Below are 24334 nucleotides of genomic sequence, written 5' to 3' on the forward strand. Positions count from 1 at the left end.
TCGCGGATAAATAAAGGAATTCTGATTCTGAAGTATTAAAAACTATTTGTTCACCAAGTAAACCCACATACCGGAAGTAGACCATGCCTAGTAAAGAAATGCCTACAGTACTGAGAATTAACTCAAAAAAATTGTTTTAATTTTACATTTCTTTCCTACACTTCACAGTTCACGGCACACGTATCACATAACAAAATTAGACAAAAAAAATCAGACAAAATCCAGTACTGTTGATTGAATGTTTTTTCCCCCGTTTTATGACTGTTTTAGTTTCTCCATATGCCTTGTCCACGCCCCGGTCACGTGCTGTTGAGCTGTCAGCCAATCCAGAGCGAGGATAGGAAACGGTTAACAGTGAACAACAACACACGGCGTCGCCTGTTCATGCAGGTGGTGGTGTGTGTGGTGGACTCCCGCACGTAGCTCTCAAACTCCTGGGACACCTCATCTGTGAGGGCTGGTGTCTGGCTCTGGCTACCATGAAAGGTGAATGTTTCATCCTGCACCTCTTGTAAAAAGAGGGACGTGGTCTGAGCTTTCCGGTCAGGACTAGACCCGGTGCTCGTCATCTATCTTAAGACAGTCTTTCATTCACAATGGCACCGTCTCTCATCCGAGCCTGCCGCAGTCTGGCTCTCTCGACGTGGCTGCTGTCGTTCTGTTTCGTCCATTTGCTGTGCCTGGACTTCACTGTTGCAGAGAAGGAGGAATGGTACACGGCTTTTGTCAACATCACCTATCTGGACCCCGTCACTTCCGAGGTCAAGACGGAGAAAACCGAGTGCGGTCGGTATGGCGAACACTCGCCCAAGAAAGAAGCCAGAGGTCTGCTCCTGCTGCCGTCTCTGATGCAGGACAGACAGGCGTGCGACCCAAACGTCAGGTTCCCGCCTGTGTCTCACAACACCGCCTGGGTGGCGTTGGTGGCTGCCGGGAATTGTACATACCGAGAGAAAATCCGTAACGTTGCAAACCACAACGCCTCTGCAGTTGTAATATACAACGTGGGCTCCAGCAGTGCCAACGACACAATAACAATGCCCCATCCAGGTAAGAGACAACCTGACGACCTGTAAGAGAGTCTCACGGTCTTTTCTCTCACGTTTTCTTGCCAGTCGACAGAAGGGAGATCTGTCACTGTAGAATTTGAAGTGTGGTTGGGTTTTCATTTCCCCTGCTGATGTCCCAAGGCTCGTCTGCATGTCTGTCATCCGTTAAAGAAAATCAATTAGTTTCTTGCTAAAGTAGTAAACTGGACTGCCTTTCCAGTTTTTTGTTTTTCTGTGTGTGCAAACTTCGATGGCTGTATGATAACACCAGGACTGGGTATTATGTAAATTATTTTTGTATTAGTGCTGCTTTGATACATGAGTCTGATAGGGTCTACCAAAATGATGTAGTTCTCTTTCATAATATTTCGCTCGATGTCTCACTATGGGATGCACGCCTCGCTGCAGACCTCAGAAGCATCAATCTCATTACGCCAATCCTGATTGGCTGGTGAAACGTGTCCGTCCGCCCCAGGTAGTACCATCTACCTTAAATAGTTCATGCGGACGGCAACACGTTATTCAAACACCTCTTCTCACTCGGAGCATATCTCGTGTCCTGGGCTAGCTAGCTTAACTGTCCACAGACGGATCTTATTTAGCCTCTGTCGCCGGGCGCTACCTAGCTTTGGACATTTTATTTGCTTCGGCGGTCACACCAGATCGCTCTTCTGTGCTTTTCTCGCCCCACCACGGTCTGGTTAGCACTGTCCTGGACGCCCCACCACGGCTGTTCAAGTTTCCGAGCGCTAGCACACCAGCTATTCCCTCGGTTTTTTCTTCAGAGTAGCACACCAGCTACCCACCTCTACTCCCTGCCTGCACACCAGCTCGTGAGGAATGGAGGCTAGAACCCCTCACACCAGAGGACACGGAGACTCTGAGGCCCGTCCCTGTCGCTGTGGGAATAAGATATCGAGCAGGGACCCACACCAGGTCTGCTCGAGCTGCCTAGGGCTGGAACATGCCCGGCTGGCTATCGACGTCCCCGGCTCGTGTCAACACTGTGCGGTGTTCACGACTAAGAGTCTCCGCAGACGGCTAGCCCGCCAGGCTAGCTTGTCTGGACATGACCCCTATCTCCCTTCCGACGGCGCCGCCGTCGAGGGCGGAAAGGAGAGGGAGGTCGCGGCGGCGGCTTCTGAGGCTAGCGTCAGCTGGGGCTCCCAGCTCGACCTAGCGGACCCCCCGCAGGAGGAAGACGTCCTGTTGTTGGACTATGGGGACGATGAAGATGGCGACTCAGTGCCCCTCATATCAGAGGATGAAGACGAGGACGACATCTTCATGACTCCGGTTCGGGCTGCAAAGCCCGCGACTTCCGTCGCCTCTCGGGATAGAGATGAGAGCAGCACACCAGCTTCTCCCCTCCCCAGCTCGGACATGCTCGACGTGTGCAAACGCGCTGCTGCCCGGCTGTCCATCCCCTGGCCTGCTGTCGTAGCTGAGACCTCCAGATCCCGCTACGAAGGGAAGAAATTGCCCTTGGCCAAGAGCGCGACAAAGCAACTTGTCCCCGTCTTCCCAGAACTGCTGGATGAGGTCGCGTGCTCATGGAGAGACCGCCCTTACAGCAGTAGGAGCCCGATCCCCGGGGCCTCGTCCCTCGACTGTGAGGCGATGGAGAGCCTGGGTCTGCTCCGCATGCCTCCGATGGAGCCACTCGTCGCAGCGCACCTTCACCCTCAGCTGTCGGCGTTGTCCTCCAGGAGTCCCAGCCTGCCGTCCAAGTCCGACCGTTTTCAGTCAGCCCTGACTGAAAAGGCGTACAAGGCGGTAGCGGTTTCAACCAGAGCGCTCAATGTCCTCTCCCTGCTCACGGCTTATCAGGCTGAGTTATGCGAGGATTTTGGGCAAACTCAGGACCCAGCTGCGTGGGAGGAGATCCCGGTCATCACTGACTTGTGTCTCCGCGTCCAACGCTGCGCGGTCCGGGCCACGGGAAAGGCGCTGGGGACTATGGTTCTGCAGGAACGTGCACGGTGGCTTAACCTCACCAACCTGTCAGACCGGGAGAAGGATGACATCCTGGATATGCCCGTTGTCCCGGAGGGGATTTTTGGTTCCGCGTTGCACTCCATGCAACGGCGGTGTGAAGCCAAAAAGAAAGAGGATGAAGCTCTCCGGCTTTGTCTCCCACGTAAACCCCCAGCTCCCTCGCCACCTGCGCAGCGTAAAAGTCTAGCGCAGGCTGCTTCCCAGGTTTCGCAGTTTAAAATCCCTAAGCAGCCGAAACCTCAGCTCGCCCCGACCCTCCCGCCCGGTCGGACCAGCTGGCCCAGGAAATCCGCAACCCCGGTCACAGCTCCGCCGGCTCAGCCCGCGCGAGCTGCCCACGACCAGGTCAGGAAAAAGAAGAGAGCGGCCTGATACACCTCTCTCTCCACCGGTGATGCAGCTAGCTGTTCCTCGTTCACTAGCTCCGCCAGTTCGGCTTTTCAGCGTGCTCCGGGCCCACCACGCCCCCATCTCCCGGCTGCCACGGACCGTGCCAGAGTTATCCGGGAGACACGGACATTTGACGGCAGAAAGTTCAGTTCCCTCATGTCCACAAGCACGCACAATCACACATCTTTTCCCAGAGAAAATAAAATGTGTCCCGCTGCCGCATCCAGGCCGAGTGCCGAGGGCGCAGCTAATAAAAACAAAACAAAATGTCGAACCCAAAATGAACAGCGCGGTGGTGGCACCCGCTGTCCCGCCTCGGCGAGAAGCCACGGTTTTCCCCGGGGCGGGGGAAGTGTCGGCCCCGCCGCTGCGCTGTCCTCCCGGGCAGAAATGTTCAGCGACACCCGGGAGCCATGTCACTGTTCCTCCAGCAGAGGGCACCACCGCACCGCGGCTGGAGCCTCTTATGCTGGAGAAGCTGCGATATGCATCCACTCTCTCCTCCAAATGGGAGAGATGGGCCGCGTTCGCAGCCCCATCCTGGGTGTTAAAGACGATCTCGAGGGGATACAGGCTGCAGTTTGCCGCTGTTCCCCCGCGCTTCGCCGGTATAATACACTCCCAGGCTCAGGGAGAGTCAGCTCGCGTTTTACAGGAGGAAATCGTCTCACTGTTGAACAAAGGAGCAATTTGTGTCGTACCTCCCGCACAGTGTCAGAGCGGTTTTTACTCCAGGTATTTTCTGGTCCCCAAACGAGGGGGGAGCGGTATTCGCCCTATCCTGGATCTACGTGCTCTGAACAGACATCTCAGGAAATACAAGTTCAGGATGCTAACGCACGCATCCCTGTTGCGTCTTGTGCGTCAGAGCGATTGGTTCACTTCTGTCGATCTGAAAGACGCGTATTTCCACATCCCGATTTATCCTCCCCACAGAAAGTATCTGAGGTTTGCTTTCCAGGGGATCTGTTACGAGTACCGCGTGCTCCCTTTCGGTCTGTCTTTGAGTCCCAGGGTGTTTGTGCGGTGCACGGAAGCGGCGATAGCCCCGCTGAGACGGCAGGGCATCCGCTTGGCCACATACCTGGACGACTGGCTGCTGCTAGCTCAGTCGGAGCAGGAGGCCAGGACGCACACGCGTATTCTCATACGACACCTGTCCGATCTGGGTTTTGTTATAAACTCGGAAAAGAGCATGTTGTCTCCGACACAGAGCATAATCTTTCTGGGTTTATCTCTGGACTCGGTGACTTTCACAGCGCGCCTCTCGGCGCACCGAGTGAAAGTTTTCAGGGCATGTCTAGCGCTCTTTCATCCAGGCAAATCTGTTCAGTTCAGATTATGTCTTCGGTTACTCGGGCTGATGGCGTCTGCCATTCACGTAGTCCATCTGGGTCGGCTCCACATGAGGGAATTCCAGCTTTGGGTGGCCTCATGCGGGCTAGATCCCGTGCGTCATGGCGCACGGAGAGTGCTGATCACACCGGAGTGCGCCAGGACGCTGCGCCACTGGCGAGCTCCGTCCTTTCTGACCCGCGGCGTGCCTATGGGTTCCGTCCTGTCCAGGAAGGTGGTCACTACGGACGCCAGCCTGACGGGTTGGGGCGGCATTCACGAGGGTCGGTCTGTGAGGGGCCGCTGGAGTGTGAGCCTCCGTCGCTCTCACATAAATTTTCTGGAACTTTCAGCGGTGTTCCTCTCCCTGAAACATTTTCTTCCGTCTCTTATGGGTCATCATGTCCTGGTGAGAACGGACAATACGACGACGGTGGCGTATATCAACCGTCAGGGGGGATTACGCTCCCGTCAGTTACACATGCTGGCACGCAGACTGATCCTGTGGAGCTGCGGTCGTCTCCTCTCGCTGAGAGCGACGCACGTCCCGGGAGTCCTGAACACGGGAGCGGACCTGTTGTCCAGGGGCGCGCCAGTATACGGGGAGTGGACTCTACACCCGGATATTGTGGAACAGATATGGGCTCGTTTCGGTCGGGCCGTGGTGGATCTGTTCGCGTCGAGAGACAACGCGCAGTGCGCGCTGTTTTACTCTCTGCGCAGCGCGGATGCTCCTCTCGGGGTAGACGCACTAGCGCACGTCTGGCCGCACGAGCGTCTGTACGCATTCCCCCCCCTGGCCCTGATACCACCCACTCTGTCCAGAGTGAGAGAGCACGGCCACGCGCTGATTTTGATAGCTCCGCATTGGCCTGCGATGCACTGGCTAGCGGAGATATATCAGTTGATGTGCGCTCAGCCCTGGCAGCTCCCGCTGCGCAGGGACCTGCTATCGCAGGGGGGAGGGACTGTTTTCCACCCGCACCCGGAACGCCTGGCACTGTGGGCTTGGCCCCTGAGTGGCTAAATCTGTCAGCTGTGGGTCTTCCACAGCGGGTGATTTCCACCATACAAAGTGCTCGAGCCTCCTCCACTAGGTCTCTGTATGACTGTAAGTGGAGAGTGTTTGAGGGGTGGTGTCATAAAAACGGCCACATTCCTTTTCAGTGTCCGGTAGGAGTGATTTTGTCATTCTTGCAGGACCTGATTGACAAACGGAAAGCATTCTCCACAGTTAAAGTGTACTTGGCGGCTATCGCCGCTTGTCATGTGGGGTTTGGGAAGAAAACAGCGAGCCAGCATCCGCTGGTTTGCCGTTTTATGAAGGGAGCGCGCAGGCTTCTCCCCGTGTCCAGACCGCTGGTACCACCATGGGATCTGGCTGTGGTTTTGGAGGGGCTTAAGGGCCCCCCCTTTGAGCCACTGGAGGGGGCAGACTTGAAACACGTGTCTCTCAAGACAGTGTTATTGCTGGCTCTGGCTTCGGCTAAACGGGTTAGTGACATACATGCGCTTTCGGTGCATCCCTCTTGCACCCAGCTCTTTCCTGGGGATGTGAGGATGATTTTGAAGCCCAACCCGGCTTTTGTGCCTAAGGTGGTGGGCTCATGCTCTCCTATTGACCTTGTGGCTTTTGCTACCCCACCAGGTGAGCAGCGGTCGCATGCGTTATGTCCAGTCCGTGCAGTGCGCACATACATGGAGAGGACGAGGGGTGTCAGGAGGAGCGAACAGCTGTTCGTCTCCTGGGCTAACCCTCATAAGGGGAAACCTGTCACAAAGCAGCGTCTGTCCCACTGGGTGGTGGAGGCGATTGCTTTGGCTTATACGAGTCAGGGTTTGCAGTCACCTGTGGGCCTGCGAGCGCACTCGACTCGTGGCATGGCCGCATCCTGGGCCTTATTCAGGGGAGTTTCTGTTCAGGACATCTGTGCTGCGGCGAGTTGGTCCTCGCCTCTCACTTTTGTCCGTTTCTATATGTTGGACGTCTCTGCTCCGTGCGTGGCGCGAGCGGTTTTGTTGTCCTGATTGGAACAGAGTATTTTCCCTGTGGGTTGGTGGACACTTGATAAGCTTGTCTGGCAATACGGGAGCAACCATATCCCATAGTGAGACATCGAGCGAAATATTATGAAAGAGAACTTTAGGTTATTTGCATAACCCCGGTTCTCTGATTAATATGAGTGAGATGTCTCACCAGACAACCCTTCTTGCTTGGGCGAGTGAGAAGAGGTGCTTATCTTGAATAACGTGTTGCCGTCCGCATGAACTATTTAAGGTAGATGGTACTACCTGGGGCGGACGGACACGTTTCACCAGCCAATCAGGATTGGCGTAATGAGATTGATGCTTCTGAGGTCTGCAGCGAGGCGTGCATCCCATAGTGAGACATCTCACTCATATTAATCAGAGAACCGGGGTTATGCAAATAACCTAAAGTTTTAGGATAGTGATATTATGAGATATTTTTCTGTAGTACATTTTTGTCACCTCTCAAAGGCAGTTTGTCTAAACACAAATACCAGTCTAAAAACAAATCTGGTGAAAATCAAGAGATACAAGAAAAAGATAAACATCTCTCTTGTTTTCAGTGTCAATGCCTGGTCACATATACCAGAGGATTAAGTCTCTGATAACCCCTTAAAACAACTGAACGCACAACTTGTCAAATTCATTGCAGTTTCTCTGACTGACTAGAGAAATAAATTTTTGCATTTTACACTTTGATCAGAACAAAAACAGATTAATCAACTTCACGTGGAGAACAAAAACTCACAAACGCTGACTCTTCATGCCGATTTTTACCATATAGACGAATAAACGATAGCGTTGTTCATAACAGTGTGCCAAGAAAGTCCACAAATGGCAAACCATTAACTTACAGCCTAACTTCACTCATTTGTGGAGTAAAATCTGTGTGAAAGACAGTTTCCCCTTCACAACTGTCTTCATGAATTTGTCAGTCAAGAGAAGAACCACAGTCATCGACGTGTGAACATAACGAGCACAGGTTGCAGACTCACAAATAAAACCACACATTAAGACAAAGCTGAGGAACATCAGAAACCCACGTTTGGACTGACAGTCGACAGTCTGTGCAAAATGAAATGTGGAAATAAACCTCGTACAGACAACAAGTCCAACACATCGGTTGACATGATTCATGCAAAATGTCCTGAAAATGCAAAACTCGCGCTTGCCTCTCAGGTTCTTCTTAGGTTTTTATTTCCTTGTTTGCCAGTGGCAGTGCAGGCTGGAACATGAATAGATGGCTGACAGCTTCAGACAGAGTTATTTGTTTGCTGCCTGTATGTGACAACATCTCGTTGGTTTGACCAGTAAATAAGATATGCAGCTCACTCACAAATCTGCTCACATTTTTTTTGTGCTGGAAATCTTAGTATTTTGTATCGTAGGCAAGGTTGATAAAGTTTAGTTTGACTAGAAGGTTCTTAACATCACTGGGGAGGTTCCTCTTCAAAGTAAGCACTTGTTAGATGTATTATTTGCGAGACTAAAAGTTAACTTTCAGGTTTTCTGCAGTAGCTGTGAGCAGAGCCTTGTTTTCCACTTGACTTATATTTCCACTGAAATGGGTTAGGGTGCTAGTTTTCATAAAGGTGCGGCTGACCAAACCGCCACACCTGTGCTGGACAACAGTACAATGTGTGGAAAGCTGTTCAATAAAAGGAGCTTTACAGACACAGACGTTCAAATAAAAACATACAGCACCTGTTGACTTGGTCGGTTGACTGTGAGATTAAAGCTTTAACTCAAATTCGGGTAATCATGTGGTGGCATCACCTGGACAAGCTGTTAAATCATGAACAGTTTTCCTCTCCTCATACAGTTGATACTTAAAGCTGCTCCGCTTCATATTTTTTCAATCAGCTGTTGATCAGATGAAGGTGATGAACTCACAGAGAATTATCATCGCCAGACTGTTGTTCTCAGCTCTGCAAGGCAATTTAGTGTCTTTCAGCTCAATTTTTTTGTTTTGCAACTAACAGTTTGCCTGTTCTCGTCCACTCTCGCCAGTCTCATCATTCTTGCTTCTACCTGACACCTGTTTTCAACAAATTAGTTCTCAACACCCGCTGTGCACTATCTGTCCAACACTAAACAGCAGACTGACAAGTCAGCATCTAGAAGGTCATCATAGTGGAGGATTTAGCAGCTAAGGAGCCAGATATTTGTCTCAAGATTTGATGGAGACCAAAGCAAAGCTAAAAAGAGAGTGAATTCATCAGACAGATGACTTGAACATGAATACTAATGTTGCCTTTTGTTTGCTGACTGTGTAAATAGGGAGCCATTTGCTAGCATGTTAAGCTCCACATCATCAGGTGATGACTGATGATGTGGTGTTGTGTTTGCAGCCCACTGGCAATGGAAGATTTTCAATTAGTGTCTTCCTATTTTATCTGCCAACATGTCTACTGAGGGGCATTGGGCTCTTCTGTTTGACCATTAAAAATCCACTATTCCCCCTCTGTTCTTGGAGCAGTAAAGAAAGGCTCCAGTGCACATCAGAGCACCTGCAGCAAAACATAAAAGGCACGAGTTCTTTTTTTAAGACTTTAACTCTTTCTTCAAGTCATGACAAAAATATAAACTGAGGCTTTCTAAGGGACAGAAACATCAACCTAAACAGGTGTGATGACTAAGCTCGTAGAGAAGAGGAAGGTAACAGAGAGTACAGTGACAAAGGAAGCAGTCTTAATGTGTTTGACTGAATGTGAGGCTGCCAGAGAAACAATGGAGCACTTTCCTGCCCAGAACCAACACAGCTGGGCTGTAAAATCCACAGTTGCCGGAGACGGAAACCTCTCACAGCCTGGCTTTATTATTTAAGGCTGAGTGTTGTCAGAGTAATGTTCCATCTTGAACCATAAAGTCAGGTCAGATACTGTGGGTTTATCAGTTCACATTTGTTCTCACAGATGAGTTATTAACTTTTGCTGAGAATTTGTTGAGAACATTGACACTACTAATGTCTCTCATATCTGGAAGGCAAATATGTGTCTCAAGCCAACAGTCCATTAGCTTATCTTAGCTTAGTATAAAGACCAGAAACAAGGGGAAACAGCTAGCATGGTTGAGGCACATTTTGTTTACTTAAGCTGCACAAGAAAACATTTTACTCTTTTTAATATTATTAAATGGAGAGTGTTGTTAAAATGTATTAAATTCAGACATGTAGAAAATGTTGTAAATATTGGAAGACAATCTGGAGCAAACAGTGGTAATTAAGAAGACAACAGAAGGGAGTTTTTCACCTTTGTTGTGAGCTGGAAAATGAAGACAAATCTGTCTTGTAATCTTCTCTAAACAAAGTCAAAGCAAAGCCATTTCGGCTAAATCACCTCACTTAACACAATAACAACGGTTACACAACTGATCCACTGAGCTTGCCACTAAAACCGGGTATGCACAAGCTGAATTCCTACGGATGCACTGTTTGGGTCACTGTCCGTTTGAAAGCATGGCAAACTGACCAGACTTTGTCAAACATGGACAGAAAGATTGACCATGTTGAATCTGACCAAGCATCTCCAAACAATTCCAAACAAGGACAGGCAGCCATGGCACACCAAACTAATGTCTACGTCTGTTTGTTGGAGATTGTTTGATTGGAGCTTTGTGCTTTAGTCTTTAGGCTGAAGTCTGCGCTGGTTGCTTGGCAACAGATCAGCGATAGTCTGGGACACAGACTAACCCACAGTGTTTCACTTTTACAGTTCAGTTTTTCTATGGAAGATGTAACAAAGATGTTACACACTATTGATGTTTGAGTTACTATTGGACAGAGCTGGCCAAGCTGTTGTTTCCGGTCTTTATGCTAAGATAGATTAAGCAACTGCTAGTTTCGGCTTCATGTTTACCTGTAGATATGAGCGCAGAATTAACCTTCTTGCCAAAATGTTCAGCTTTTGTCAAAGACCCTGAAGCTTGTTGCAAGATTAAGTCAAAGTCTGGCCCACTTCATGTAACTGTCAGGTTCACGTTAGCACACGTTTGATCATTAAGAGTTTACCAGTTAATTTTGTGTTAATCTGCGCCTCAGTGTTATCCACTACACAGTCGACTAAAAGCCTGCTAATGTAATGAACAGGTTGGTGTTCATTAAATTAACCCATTCAGTATTTATTCCCTTTGGTTTTCACTTCCTCTCACAAGTTCAGCCTCAGTCTCAGACGTTGCCCTCCTGTTTTAGCAGCAGCTATTTCTGTCCACTCTGATTACGTCACAGTGAACAGAAGAAGGAGCTAAGTGTCAGGGCTTAGGGATATCTTAGATGTCTTGTTACGCCTTTCCTTATTTCTGCTGGCTATGAAAGTGGAGCTGACCCTACACAGGTATTTTTAAAGTCTACAGAGTCTGGCAATCATTTGCCTTTTGACATGAGATAATGTTGCTTATTTTGTGTTTTTAAAAGCAAATGTTATATCACAGTCTTCACTAGACTGCACTCTCTTCAGAGGCAACTGGAAAAGACATTGATCTATCTTTGGATGTTTTTGGTGTTCATATCTGCCATTCTCTTTCCTCTCAGGGCTGCACATTACATATATTCTTGTAACACCATAGCTTGATGAATAGGAACAGCAATTTACTTCAAAAAGTATATATTTCTTAATTTCTATTGTTTATTTTATGTGGCATTTTTGTATGCAGTCAACTTGCAAACAGTCTCCAACTTCAGTTTCGTGAGTGATGTTGGTTTAAAGGCTCTCATTTGAGAAATATCCGCAAATAGAAACCGAGATAAATAAGCAGAGCGGGTTAACACATAATTAGAATAGTTATAAAATACCATCTCATTCAAATCAAATATCTCAAACGTGTGAGTGTTCTTGCAGGCACATTTATAGCATTTTTTTTAACCTGTCATAGCATAACCATGTCATGTGATCTGCTACTTAAGTACCCATTAAAAACAAATGTTATTGGGACCACCATAGAATATTGCAGATGGGTATTTAATATCCAGGAATTCACATTGTGGACACCACCACTGACCTCTGCAACAAATTGACCACATTTTTGCAAACTGACTATACTCAGTCCAGCCATATACTATGCTAAGTTTTGACCTCGACTTGTGGCAATAATGGGGCTTTTTTCTTTACCTTCCGTCTGCCTTGCCCTAAGGATCTGTAATAATTTAGGTTGCAGACCACCCCTATAGACATCTTTTCTGCACTTGCAGATAAGAAATAACACATGAAAATCAGTGGCAAATGAGATTTGCGAAGCAGTGAAGATTCATTCATTTAAGTTGTCAGGGAGTCTTGATAGATAAGATGAAGATAAAGGGAGAAAATTCAACAAAGAAGTATGGACGCTTGTGTCCTCAGAGTCTCAATAAACATTGTGGTTCAGTAGCGTATTGCCATCTGTTTGCTGCCCAAACACAAGCTTTGTTTGTGTTTGGACAACTGTTTTCTCTGTCACAGTTTGTAGCAAGGTTTACTTTAGAAGCTCTAACATACAGTGTACATACACTCATTTTGAGGGAGCGGCCACCATTATCCACGGATAAACCTTTGTTTTAACAGTGCAGATACTGCAGACTAGTTTTTTGTGTGGCTGTGGGTGTGTAGGGATCTGGATGTTTTTTCAGAGGATGGTACACAAAATGATTTTTGCCATTGGTTGGTTTTTATCTTTTTCAAATTCCTAATTGAAACATTTTTTAATTGTGAAGAATTGTGCTGCCAAATTTCTTAACATTATTATGTTACAGCGAAGAAACTCATAGATCCCTACGCTCATTCTTGCATATGTGTGAAAATAGAACAGTTCAAAAGACGTTATTTTGCTGTGATTTCTCATCCTCAAAGTAGCAGCTGTGCAGATTTTACAACAAACCTGTTACATAAAGGGATTTGTGAGCATGAGAGCAATAATACTTTGCCGTTACATCCTGAAAATGCAGCCTATCTGTTGTATTCAAAGCCTTTGACACTGATGGAAAAAAAAACATACATCAGTCTCAGTACACCCCTGAATATAATGTTAAAACATCTCTGTGCAGATCTTTGTGCAGCGCATGAGGATTTGTTATAGCTCTGTGTCTGGCAGGCCTTTGCAGGAGGTGATGTTGTTGATGGCAGGTTGAATTAAACTACTGTTTATGGCAACTGATAGAAGGAGTGAAGCACCGCAGGGAGCCGCTGACTCCATTCAGCCATAAACAGGCAGCAGAAGGAGTATGATGTAACAGTTTGTCGGGCTGTTGATGCATTTCCTGAAATCACCAACCTGCAGCTGTACGGCTGAGAGGGTAGGGCCTTGTTATTCCCTCATCACGTCAAGAGACTACGTAATTGTTTAAGCACTGTGTGCCATGTGTCATTCTCTCATTACAGAAATGTTTAAATCCACAGTCCACACAATATATAATCTACAGTTCCACAGATTCAAAAGGAACACATTTCAAAAACATTTTATAATGTTGGATACAGCTCTTCTTTTCATTGTTTTCAAGGATCTGTATTAGTTTTTTTGTTTGAATATAATTTTTGTATATTACACTGCGAGTTGTTCCAGAAAATGAATCAGGAAAGAAAAATCTTGCAGAGGCATCTTTTGAGCGAGTGTAACTGTGTGCTTGATCCCAGTTTAAGATCTTTTTTGTCATCTGAACAAGCCTGTTCCTCAACACAACAGTTTTGCATTTGTAATTTACAAGACATTATTCCCATCCCATCTTATCAATAGCGCTAGTAGTTGTGCATTTGCATACCTTAACTCAACAACTGAGAATAGCATGACTTTTGGGGGCATCCTCAAAACCCCCAGACTCCTGCCACATAAAATAAAACTGAGCCAACCACTGAATCATAAAGTTTTGAGAAGCTGAGGTCAGGACAAAGTTTCCTGTTATTCATTACAGACCCCAGCGCTCTCCCTGCAGGCTCTGCCAGTGCTTTTCTTCCTTCTGAAAAACTCATATTTTCATTTAAAAACAAAACCAAGATATTTTTAAGAAGTGGTGAACTTTAAGAGCTTAGATCCAAACTTATATATATGGTTGCTATGCAGTTCATAGTGTGTTCTGTGTTGTTTCATTGGTAATCGCAAGTGTTACAATAACATATCAGGATGTATTTGTCAAATAACATAAAGCAACATTCTGGAATAGTCGTACATTTTCCTCTTTGTCTTCACTGCAAACTGTCAAATGAAGGAAAAATCCTAAACAATAATATAAAGAACAATGGAAAATTAACGGTGCTCTTTGGGGTACAAATTGTTGGCTGTTTTGATAATTTCATAGCTTGAGTCAGATTTATCAAGCAAAAATTATTAACTAGTTTGAGCTTCATAAATGTGAGGATTTGCCTCTTTTCACTGTATTCTGAATATCTCTGAGTTAGAGTGACATTTGAAGGCTTGTCACTTTGATTTGTTGCTATTTTTGACAGTTCAGGTGCAAAAAATGATTCATTAAAAAAAAACAGATTTCTCATCAATGAAAATTATACTTGTAGCCTTGATGTACACTCTGAGACTGTTTAAAAGTTCATAATATTTTTTGAACTCTGAATACATGATTTAGTCAAGTGGGACATGTTCCTGTGGATCAACATACCACATTGTACTCCTGAACCAACTTTCTTTCGTTTTAGTCAACGATATTCTACCTTATTAGCAAGCTTACTTTTTAACATATAACACACAACTGGCGAGTGAGCTACCTTGCAAGCCCTGCGGGGCTCATGTAGTTGCACCTCTAGATAGGTACTAGACCATGAAGATTAACTATTAATGAATTAATAGTTAGCTCTAAAGGCAGGAGGCCAAGCTTCTCTGTTGTCACCTCAGGAGACTGAAATGTTGAGAGGCCTTAACTGAGATGGTTAGGAGAAGATCAGGAAGAAGTGCCATCATCCTATTCTGAAACACATTATTCCTCCTGAACATCTTTCAGGTGCAGTCGCTGCAACATGCTTGGGGACTCTGCAATGCAAAAGCGTTCATGGCGCATGACATGCAAAGCAACAGCAGGTCGCTTGCAGGAAGCCTCTTACATTGAGAGTGAGGCTTTAGTTGTTCCGTCCTGTCTAAGCTCCTAGGATCTGTGTTTTCACACCTGCTCTGCTTTAAATCACAATTCTTTAGATCCCAGGGTTGCAAGTTGGATGTCTGACAACTTCATTTGTGAATATCTGCACGTTCCTGTAAAATAAAAGAAAAAAGATCATATCCTCCCATTTTAGAAGCTAGAACCATCAAATAATTTTCCGAATATTTGCTTATTAATTTAATGCTAATTAACTAAACAGTTACGGTAATTGTTGCAATTGTAGACATTATGCAAAAATACATTACAAATTTCTACTAACATTTTTTTAGTCATATGTATTTAGTCATATGTAATATATATATCTCGCTGAGTGCTGTTTGAAAGCTTTCTTCGCTGAAGGGCGAAATACTATATTCCTGTGTGATAATTTGATTCAATGTGTCTGCCTAAAAACATAGTTGAAGATGACTATAAATAAGTCTAAATCAGCCTCATTTAAACTGCTTTCCAGGCAGTCTAAACTCCATACTGATTTCAGTGTCTTCAGTGACAGATGTGTCCTTGATTCATCTACAGAACATCTAACTTGGAACCTTCTGTGCTGTGTGTGTGTATGTGTGTCTGTGTGTATGTGTGTCTGTGTATATATATATGTACGTGCACAGGTACAGGTGATGTTGTGGCCATCATGATCCCAGAGCCCAAAGGTCGTGAGATTGTGGCCTTGCTGGAGAAGCACATCGTGATCACGTTGCACATTACCATAGGAACCCGCAACCTGCAGAAGTATGTGAGCAGGACGTCGGTAGTGTTTGTCTCCATCTCCTTCATCGTTCTCATGATCATCTCGCTCGCCTGGCTCGTCTTCTACTACATCCAGAGGTTTCGCTATGCCAATGCACGGGACCGCAATCAGGTATGACTGTGTGTGTGCACTTTGTTTAATCATAGTACAACTCTGCGATCTGATGTTTATCTGCTTAAACCGCATCCCGACGGTGCTGTGGTGCCGTACTTTCACTCCTGACTTTGGCACTTGCATTTTTTCCACTTGCTGTCGGCTCTGTAAGGCTGTAAGGCCAAAATTAGTCTGACAGCTGGCCTGAACAGAGACGTGGCAACCCAGTGAACCATCAAACAACACAGCTCTCTGGCCCTTCGAGTCGGCAGCGCAGATAGTTGCAGTTCCGTTCGCTTTATCATGAATGGGTCCCTCTGACGTGCTTGTGACGTCTGTAATTACAGTTCATCATCGTGTCTGTTTTGATCTGGTGCCATGACAACCACTGTTTGTTTTCTCACTTTGAATTATGATGATTTATGCTGTACAAAGAATTCAGTCGTAGTGGACAAATCTCAGCTTATTACAGCGTTACAGCTAAAGCGTGTTCCTGTTTTTGATAGCACTGGCCTGTTCCGTGTGATATTACGGTAGTTCAGATTTTTTTTCTATATTATCACAATCATTGACTTTTTATACCAAGAAGCTGATGTGAAACCTTTCTTTAATCACGTTTCTGAAACATCAAATAATCATATCCCTGACACAGTCTTAAAACAGACCTGCAAGACCTGTTCCCTTAATAAACTGGCAGTAATAAATTCGTCCAGCATGTAAAAGATTTATAGCACGCTGCGTTAAAGAGACAGTTTTTAGCTTCCAGGAAATGAGTACTTCTAAAATAATATTTTCAGACACTTTAGGCCTCACTGTAGCATACACCACCACAGCAACCAGCTCCTTCTACATACCTTCTCCCACTCTGGCTGCATTTCAAGTGAAAGACTCACCTCTCATGACCCGATCTCTTAGTTTTAAAGCCAGTGGTATTAAAAGTAACTGGATTGCAGTTTGTACCCTGGATCTGTCTCCAGTCGCTTCACAGCTTTTCTAACTCTGATTCAGATGTGGTGTTTTATACTCCGATCACACAGTCGGTGACTCTCCTTTGTTCATTTCCAAGAAAATGTTAAGAAGCAACATGGAGGAATCCCTGTGTTTGCTATTGTGAAATATCATCTTGTGTGCACATTTTTTTTCAATCAATGGAATTTGCTTGGTATTTTATTCTATGCTATACTACACTATGTCACAAATACATAACTATATGAACAGACAAACAGACCTGCATACTGCTGAGTCACTGACATTTTTGTCTGCTATAGCTGGTCCATAATAAAGTTACTTTATGTCTACAGAGACGTTTGGGAGATGCTGCCAAAAAGGCCATCAGTAAGCTACAAGTACGCACCATTAAGAAAGGAGACAAGGTAAATGATTTTTCCCCACACTGCAAACAGCATATTTCACATAAACTTCAAAGTGTGTTTAGCTGTGCAGTGGATTTAAAAGTATACATACATTTTCAAAGATATGTTTATCCACATGGAAGACGTTATTTGAATTAGACTGTCTGCCTTTGTTTTGTTTTTGCCTCTGTTCTGTGTTGTAGGAGACTGAGTCAGACTTTGACAGCTGTGCTGTTTGCATTGAAGGTTATAAACCTAATGATGTTGTCAGGATATTACCCTGCAGGTGAGGTTTGTGTGCGTGACCTTTGTTGTACATACTGTACTGTAAAAACTAAGTGTCTTTATTTGTTGTTTGCATGATGGCATAAAGTCTGCACTTTCAGTATAGCTACAGATATTTACACATTTCACTGTGTTCTGCATTTTAGCTGTCATTTGTTTTGTTTTTTTTTGTTTTTTTTTGCTTGTGTGCTTGTTTGGGCAGGCATGTATTCCATAAGCACTGTGTTGACCCGTGGCTACAAGACCACCGGACCTGCCCCATGTGTAAAATGAACATCCTCAAAGCCTTGGGAATCCCAGTAAGGTTGATTTCATACAAACACAATATATGTATTAATCACATCAGGATTAGTCCAAAAGTGCATAAAGAAATGAGCAGTCACAGCATGGATGACAGTGTCTCTAAAGACATCTTCCGGCTTGTTCCAGCTCAGTGCAGACTGTTCAGACGATATGCCTCCAGACTATGAGACGTCTGTCGGGGGTCCACCCACCAACCCCATCAGTGGGGCGAGTGAAGTCACAGTTAACGAGAGCTCGGTCGTTCTGGATCCGGCTGGAAGAGCGATAGGCCTTCAGCAGCTCCCTCCTAATGCAGAGACAGAACCTCAGGCAGGAGAGGAGAGCCATATCATCGCCAGCAGTAAGTCCAGACGTCACACATTCGCAATAGTTTGAAAATAGTTTGGACGTAAAATTCTGCCAAAAAAAATGAGATGAAACAAGATTTTCTGTCTATTTGTCCCCCGTCCCCCAGAGGAAACCTGATGTCCCCTGTGTTGGGCCAAATCGTTGCACTTGTATGCGCCCTAACAGCGTACTCCTTCTGGTTTTATAACCCTTTAGTCAGTCTTGTCAGTCTGAGCATTGAATAAATTACTCTGAGGACTAAATCAGGCCAGCAGCCACCTGGTCAACGTACCCCAGTTCAGATCCTCCTGGGCAGTGCAGGAGGGTAAAAATAGTTTTCCCTCTTCAGAAACTCAAACTAACCCACATACAACCAATTTTGTTTAAGATGGCTGTGGTGTTGTTTTGAATACCTTGTATTTATCAGTCATGTGACTTAGAAACAACCCTGACCCAAACCCTGATGAATAATAAATAATATATAAAAGTTATATTTAAGAAGAGTTGTGTGTTATACACACATACACATTTTGGTGCATGTTTGGTACAAACTCTGCCAAACATTTGCTGACTCCAGCTTCTCAAATGTGAAGATTTTCAACTTTTCTTTGATTTAAATCATAGCAAATATTATTTTTTGGATTTTGTACTCTTAATTGGTCTAAGCAAGTTTTTTTTTTTTTAACATTTTAAAGACGGAATTTTTAATCTAATTGAGAAAATAATTAGGTATGGCCCTCGTATTAAATTTTAGCTCTAACAGTGCTACACTACTTGGAGGTAAACATGTAAGACTAGCATTTGTTCTGATAAACACTAGACATTTAAAAAAATTCATTATTGTGATGTCGTACATGATTTGCCTTAATTGCCTCTTCAGTTTAAGGCACTCAGGAGAAGCCGTTAGCACAAACAGTTACTTTACTTTTGTGTGCTTTACAAGCAGTAGATGAGCTCACCACAAGCAGGTATTCTCCTTGAGACTAATTAGGATGTAAATTAGATGCGATTTGTTACATGTCACAGCACTATTGAGCTAATGGAGACAATGTCACTGATAAGCAGTTAGCGTGAGATAAACAGGCTGACCTGTCATGATTTCTCTGCTGTGGCTCGGCAGTGATGGAGGGCAGATTGTGTTACATCCTCAGCCTGAATAATGAACGCTGTCGTTAATGCTGTTGCAGCAATCATTCTTTCCGGAGTCGGCCATTTACTGGGCGTGTGCTGCGAAAACAGGATCTCAGAAGAAGACTTGATTTTGTTGCTGTCGGTGTCTTTTTTTTCTATGACAACGTATCGCACAACAGCAGCGTAAAAAGGGTCACCTGTTGTGACGAACCCAACAGGAATTTTCACCTGCAAGATCTGCAAGTCTATGGCAAGATTCAGTTCATTGTTAAGCTGTTTGTTTTGGTTTGCTCTCATTGCTCCCATAGCATCACTTTTTGCTGCTGCTGGCAGTTTTCACTTAAAAAGCTCCATAAAAACCAACAAAAAATTTGTTTTAAGGTTTAAGCGGCAGTGACATTAACCTGAAGAATTCAGCCTTCTTCAAAGAACTGGACTGGAGAATATTGTCAGAGACACTGGTATAACAACATCCCACAGTGACCTGCCAAGTAATGACTTGCCTCCCTGTCTCACCCCTCAGGCGAGCACCAGCCTCCGCTCAGCAGTGATTCAGACACTTCCATAATCACGGGCGTGGAGGTAGGCATTTCGGACGTCGACCTGTCCACAGAGCAGGAGTGTGATGTGGCCAAATCCTGAATCGTTCCAAGTCGAGAAGAAAAAGGTATGAATCACCAGGGGGAGGAGGACGAGCGCAGGACTGAGTGACCAGGGGCTTCCTTTACTTCTGCCCCTTGAGGACGTGACATCTCAGAAGATGGGCAAAAGAGCAATACAACTTAGCAGAACAAAGACAACCAGTTCTGTCTTTACTGCATCTGTGGACATGTTGCTTGCTTGTTTTCTAGCTGTCGCACTTCACCATTTTGTTGGTTTGACTACCATGGTGACCAGACACACAATCACAGTTTTCACATTGTGGTGGTCCAGTTTTTATCCACATCATTAAGCCTAGCATCTGAAATACACATGCAATGCTGTGGCCCTTTACGATACTGAGAAGGCTGAATTAGTTTCTCCTCACTCTGACAAACTAAAGCTGCTGCTGGGTACAATATAAGCACAGGAACAGCAGGGCCTCCTTAGTGCCAGTTTACAGCTCTGATTATTATTTTTTAAAAAAAGAAAAATATGTTCAGATTGTTTGAATTCTTGGTAAGAGATCACTGCCAACATATTCCAAAAGTAGGTTTTATTGATGTGATGGATACATAGCTTGTCTAGAGCCTTTATCAGCAGTTGGTGTGAATTCCCACCAGCAGTTTTTCAACTTCTGTTATTATCCCTTGAACACTTGAAGCACAAGTATTTCAAGTTCATGTGGTCCTGCGACATTTGAGGAGTCGGAATATGTATGCACGTGCTATAATTTAGCTTCTTTTTTGTGAAATCTTAATTTCTAACTGCTGTTTTACCAGCTGAATTGTCCTGTTACTGAGAGGATGGAAACAAACACAATGTAGACACTTCTGTCCTCATATTTGACAATCATAGCTTGCCACAAGCAGTTTGAAGTAATGTCAGCCATTGCCCTACTGAAACAGCTGCAGGAAATTATCACAACACACAATGCTGGTGAGGACTCCCTCCCTTTTGCCTGGAAGGAGATGTTTATATGTGAGTTCACACTCAGCAGCGGTCGCCACCAAATCCTCGCAGTGTGAACATAGCCAACCAATATAAATATGTCAGCACGTCTTTGTGCCAAGATTGACGTTTTTTGGGGTTTTTTTTTTGGTTTGGTTTGTTTTTTTTCATGAGCATTGATTCTGTTGGCTGTCAAGCAGACTTTAACAGAAATGATTCTCTTCATGATATTAAACTTTATTAAGAAGTAACTGACATAGAATTGGATGGCTTAAGTTAGTTGAGAGGTAAACTTTATTTGTGGAAAAGGAGGAAGATGCATTTGAATTGATCGTTTGAGGATTTCAAAGCTCCGGACATGAGATTTTCTCCTATGGTTCAAAAAGCTTTAGAATGAAAATGTTTACAGTTGTGGGATAGTTGAGATATTTTGTTTGAGCTACATCCACATTAAGTCGGCTATTTTTCGATAAGAACTTGCATGCAGCCAGAAAAACATTTAAGTAATAGGAGAACATCTCTTATTCTTAGTGTTGTGGTCAGCAAACAAGAAACCTGCAACGCAGAAATGGATTAGACTGATGGTTACTGTACTGAGTTGAGAAGCACCTGTTGGTGCCCTCTGGTGGCTGAAAGTTAGCCTTGCTTAAAGGTATCAGAATTCCTTTATTAATCCCTGGAGGGAAATTCTTGAAAGGTAAAGGTATAATATGTAACAATTCCACATTAAAATGTCTAAAAATGACTAAGTCAATGTTTTTACAACCTTAAATTTTGTTGAGTTCTGTATTGCAGTGTTTTCCAACCCAGTTCAAAGATACTTGATGGCACAAGATAACAATGTGTGTTAATTCACCTGTCACTATAACTTCCTGGAGAGAGTAGTCAGTGAACACAACTAAAGGTACCATGAATAAGAGAATTAAGCTTACAATACATGTTTTTAATAGCTTTCAGCTATAAATGGAATATAGAAATTCTAAACATGGAGTTGAGTTGTATTAAAATAAAAATCCTGTTATTTTAATTTGCCTTTTATTCGGAGTTTGACTTTAAGCTTTCACCAGCTTAAACCACCAGCACAGAACAGCAAAGTTAAGAATATACAGCAGTGAGTAACAGCAGTTAGACCTTATGGGATTAGAAAAACACCAGCTTCATGTGGATGGAGGAATAAGTCAAAGAATTGAAGAGGTATTTTTTTAAATTAGGCCGAGTTAGTTTGGACATACTCTTAAACTCCCTTATTCATTATCCTTATCTAATTAATTCTCCTACTTTATCATTTGTTGTTCTGTTTCAGTCCTTCCAGTCACCCTCCAAGTTACTTTTTCAGTGTTGTCATGCTGAAGAAGATCAGAAACACCCAACACTCCACTTGCACACTGATGAAGCACAGACACACTGACTGAGTCAATGGAACCAGAGGAATTTAACTGGATTGTTTTCTCTCCATATCCAGTCACTGTTTCCATTGTGTCCTACAGCCAGCTGGGATTGTTATATAAAAGGCACATGTGCACACACCCATGCTCGGCTCAATCACTGAAGGATCGTTGAATGTAGGGATAAATGTTTCAGTATTTAATAGAAATGTTGGTTTTGGGAGCAGAACGTTTTAATTCTTTATATCTCGGAATGTTTTGCGAGACTGTTTGTTCTTGGCTATAGCAGCCTGATATCCATTTCTAGATAGTACTTATTGCTAAAGTAAGAAGTTAAGTAAGAATATTTTGGTTCTGACAGAAATGTTCAATAGTGAAATACTGGCTGCACTTAGGAAAAAGCTTGATCACATTACTTCTCTTTATATTCAACTCTTAGCACATACTGAACAGTCCAACATGTAACCTGTGACATCAATTCAGTTTATTTTTCAATTCAGTTTATTTATGTAGCGCCAATTCACAACAAAAGTTATCTCATGACACTTTCCAATTTGAGCAGATCTAGACCAGACTCTTTAATTAAATTGTAAATAGAGAGAGCCCAACATTCCCCCTTGAGCAAGCACTTGGCGACAGTGGCGAGGAAAAAACTGCCACATCAGTGTGACTGAATGTGTGGAGGCATTTTACATTAATGAACATACGTCTTCAGCCGTTTTAACTCTAGCTTTACATCTTTGGTGTTGTAGGTATGAAGGTGGGGGGTGACTCTGATTCCTGTTAGCACATCATAGATACAGATGGTTAAGTATCTGCCAGTCTGATGTGGACCTCCTAGGCCTCTGTATGTTACATCAGCTCGCATGAATAATGAGACGGCACAAGATAACCCAGAAGCATCAGTCTCTGTCGCTCTCTTCTCTCTCACGTGTTACCGCTGACCCACAATTTGCACTTATGAACTTCTCACATTTGCACGCAAACATGACAAATACTCTGACCATTCGTCTGGTTGGCATAGATGAACATACGATACGATTGCAACATAATGACATTCAGTGTACTTATGAAGTTACACAAGATTGTTGACCCCAGTTGTACCTGCAACACTGCATCATCTACTTTAAGTGTCTGTAATTTCCTAATGATTTCCAACAAGTTTCCTGGAAAGATTAATGTAATTTGGTGCTGATCTAGGGTGAATTAGAAATGTGCTTTAAAAGAAAAGCTTGGTTTAAACAAAAGAATCCTAAACTTTATTCTCCATGTTTTGTTCATTTGTTCAGTTTACCTGAGAAGGGACTGTAGTCATTGATCAACACAAAAAAAATGATGTTAAAAAGGCACCCAAATAAAACAACATATCTCATCAAATTCAGACACAACATACTAAATAAGCACAAAATGGTAAATAATATCACAGCACAACACATGATAGTTAGCTGCATCCATACTGAATAGCTAAGAAAAAGAAAAAAAAACACCTGTAGTTAAAGTTAAAATGCTGGTCACCTGCTGTGCACTAAAACACTCTCTAGGATAAATGGAACTGATTAATTGTAATGAATGTGAACTCTTCTCTCTATTTAGTACCAAATTATGTTGTTCTATCAATTATATTGTTAAATATAGACTTTTGTTTTATTCTGAAGTGACGGACCTGTAAAATGAAGTGTGACCCTGAGCTAGTTAATCAAGTCTAGTTTTGTCCTCCTGTCACATGTGTTTTCTTCTGTTTGTGTTAACTCTCCTATATTGCACTTTATCCCTCCAGTGAATGTGGAGCGGCTGTACTGAATGACTTGACAAAGTCTTTTACGTACAGCTTTTGAGAAAGAGGGCTACAGTATTTAACGTGGCACATGACTCAGTTGTTGGTTATTGTGTAATGTTGTGATCTTTTATCTGTGCTACTGTGTATGTGTGGGGTGGTGGGGGTTATCAGTATATTGTACACTATACCCAGCAGAAATAACAGCATTGGTATTTTGTAATATTAAAAGAATTCTTAAGTACGATTCATGACGTCTCTGTCCTTTTCTTGCACGTCTCAGAATGCCTGTGGTTGTCGGTTAGAATAAATTTGATTCAGGTTTTTGTTCAACTTTGATTAAGTTGTTTGTTCTGTTAGAAGCTCAGTAAAATATAAGGTTTTGCTGCTTTAAGAACTCTGGTAATAAGCACAAGGTCTCAGAGACTGAGGAAGCCAGAACATAGCCATCTATTATAGTCTGTGGGGAAAAAAAACAAAA

The 24334-nt window shown here is 44.0% G+C and overlaps 1 protein-coding gene across 1 annotated transcript; it reads left to right on the forward strand.

The window, feature by feature from the left end:
- The first annotated feature begins 145 nt into the window (after positions 1-145).
- Positions 146-24100, forward strand: rnf150a (ring finger protein 150a). The gene is made up of 8 exons (XM_046415989.1): positions 146-1050; positions 15474-15724; positions 17008-17079; positions 17262-17344; positions 17546-17642; positions 17773-17986; positions 19628-21346; positions 21398-24100. Exons 1-7 carry the CDS (start codon positions 597-599, stop codon positions 19744-19746), a joined length of 1290 nt encoding a protein of 429 aa, XP_046271945.1. The 5' UTR covers positions 146-596; the 3' UTR covers positions 19747-21346; positions 21398-24100.
- Positions 24101-24334: the final 234 nt, after the last annotated feature.

The sequence above is a fragment of the Scatophagus argus genome, chromosome 2, assembly GCF_020382885.2.
Source record: "Scatophagus argus isolate fScaArg1 chromosome 2, fScaArg1.pri, whole genome shotgun sequence".
Taxonomy (NCBI): Eukaryota; Metazoa; Chordata; class Actinopteri; family Scatophagidae; genus Scatophagus; species Scatophagus argus.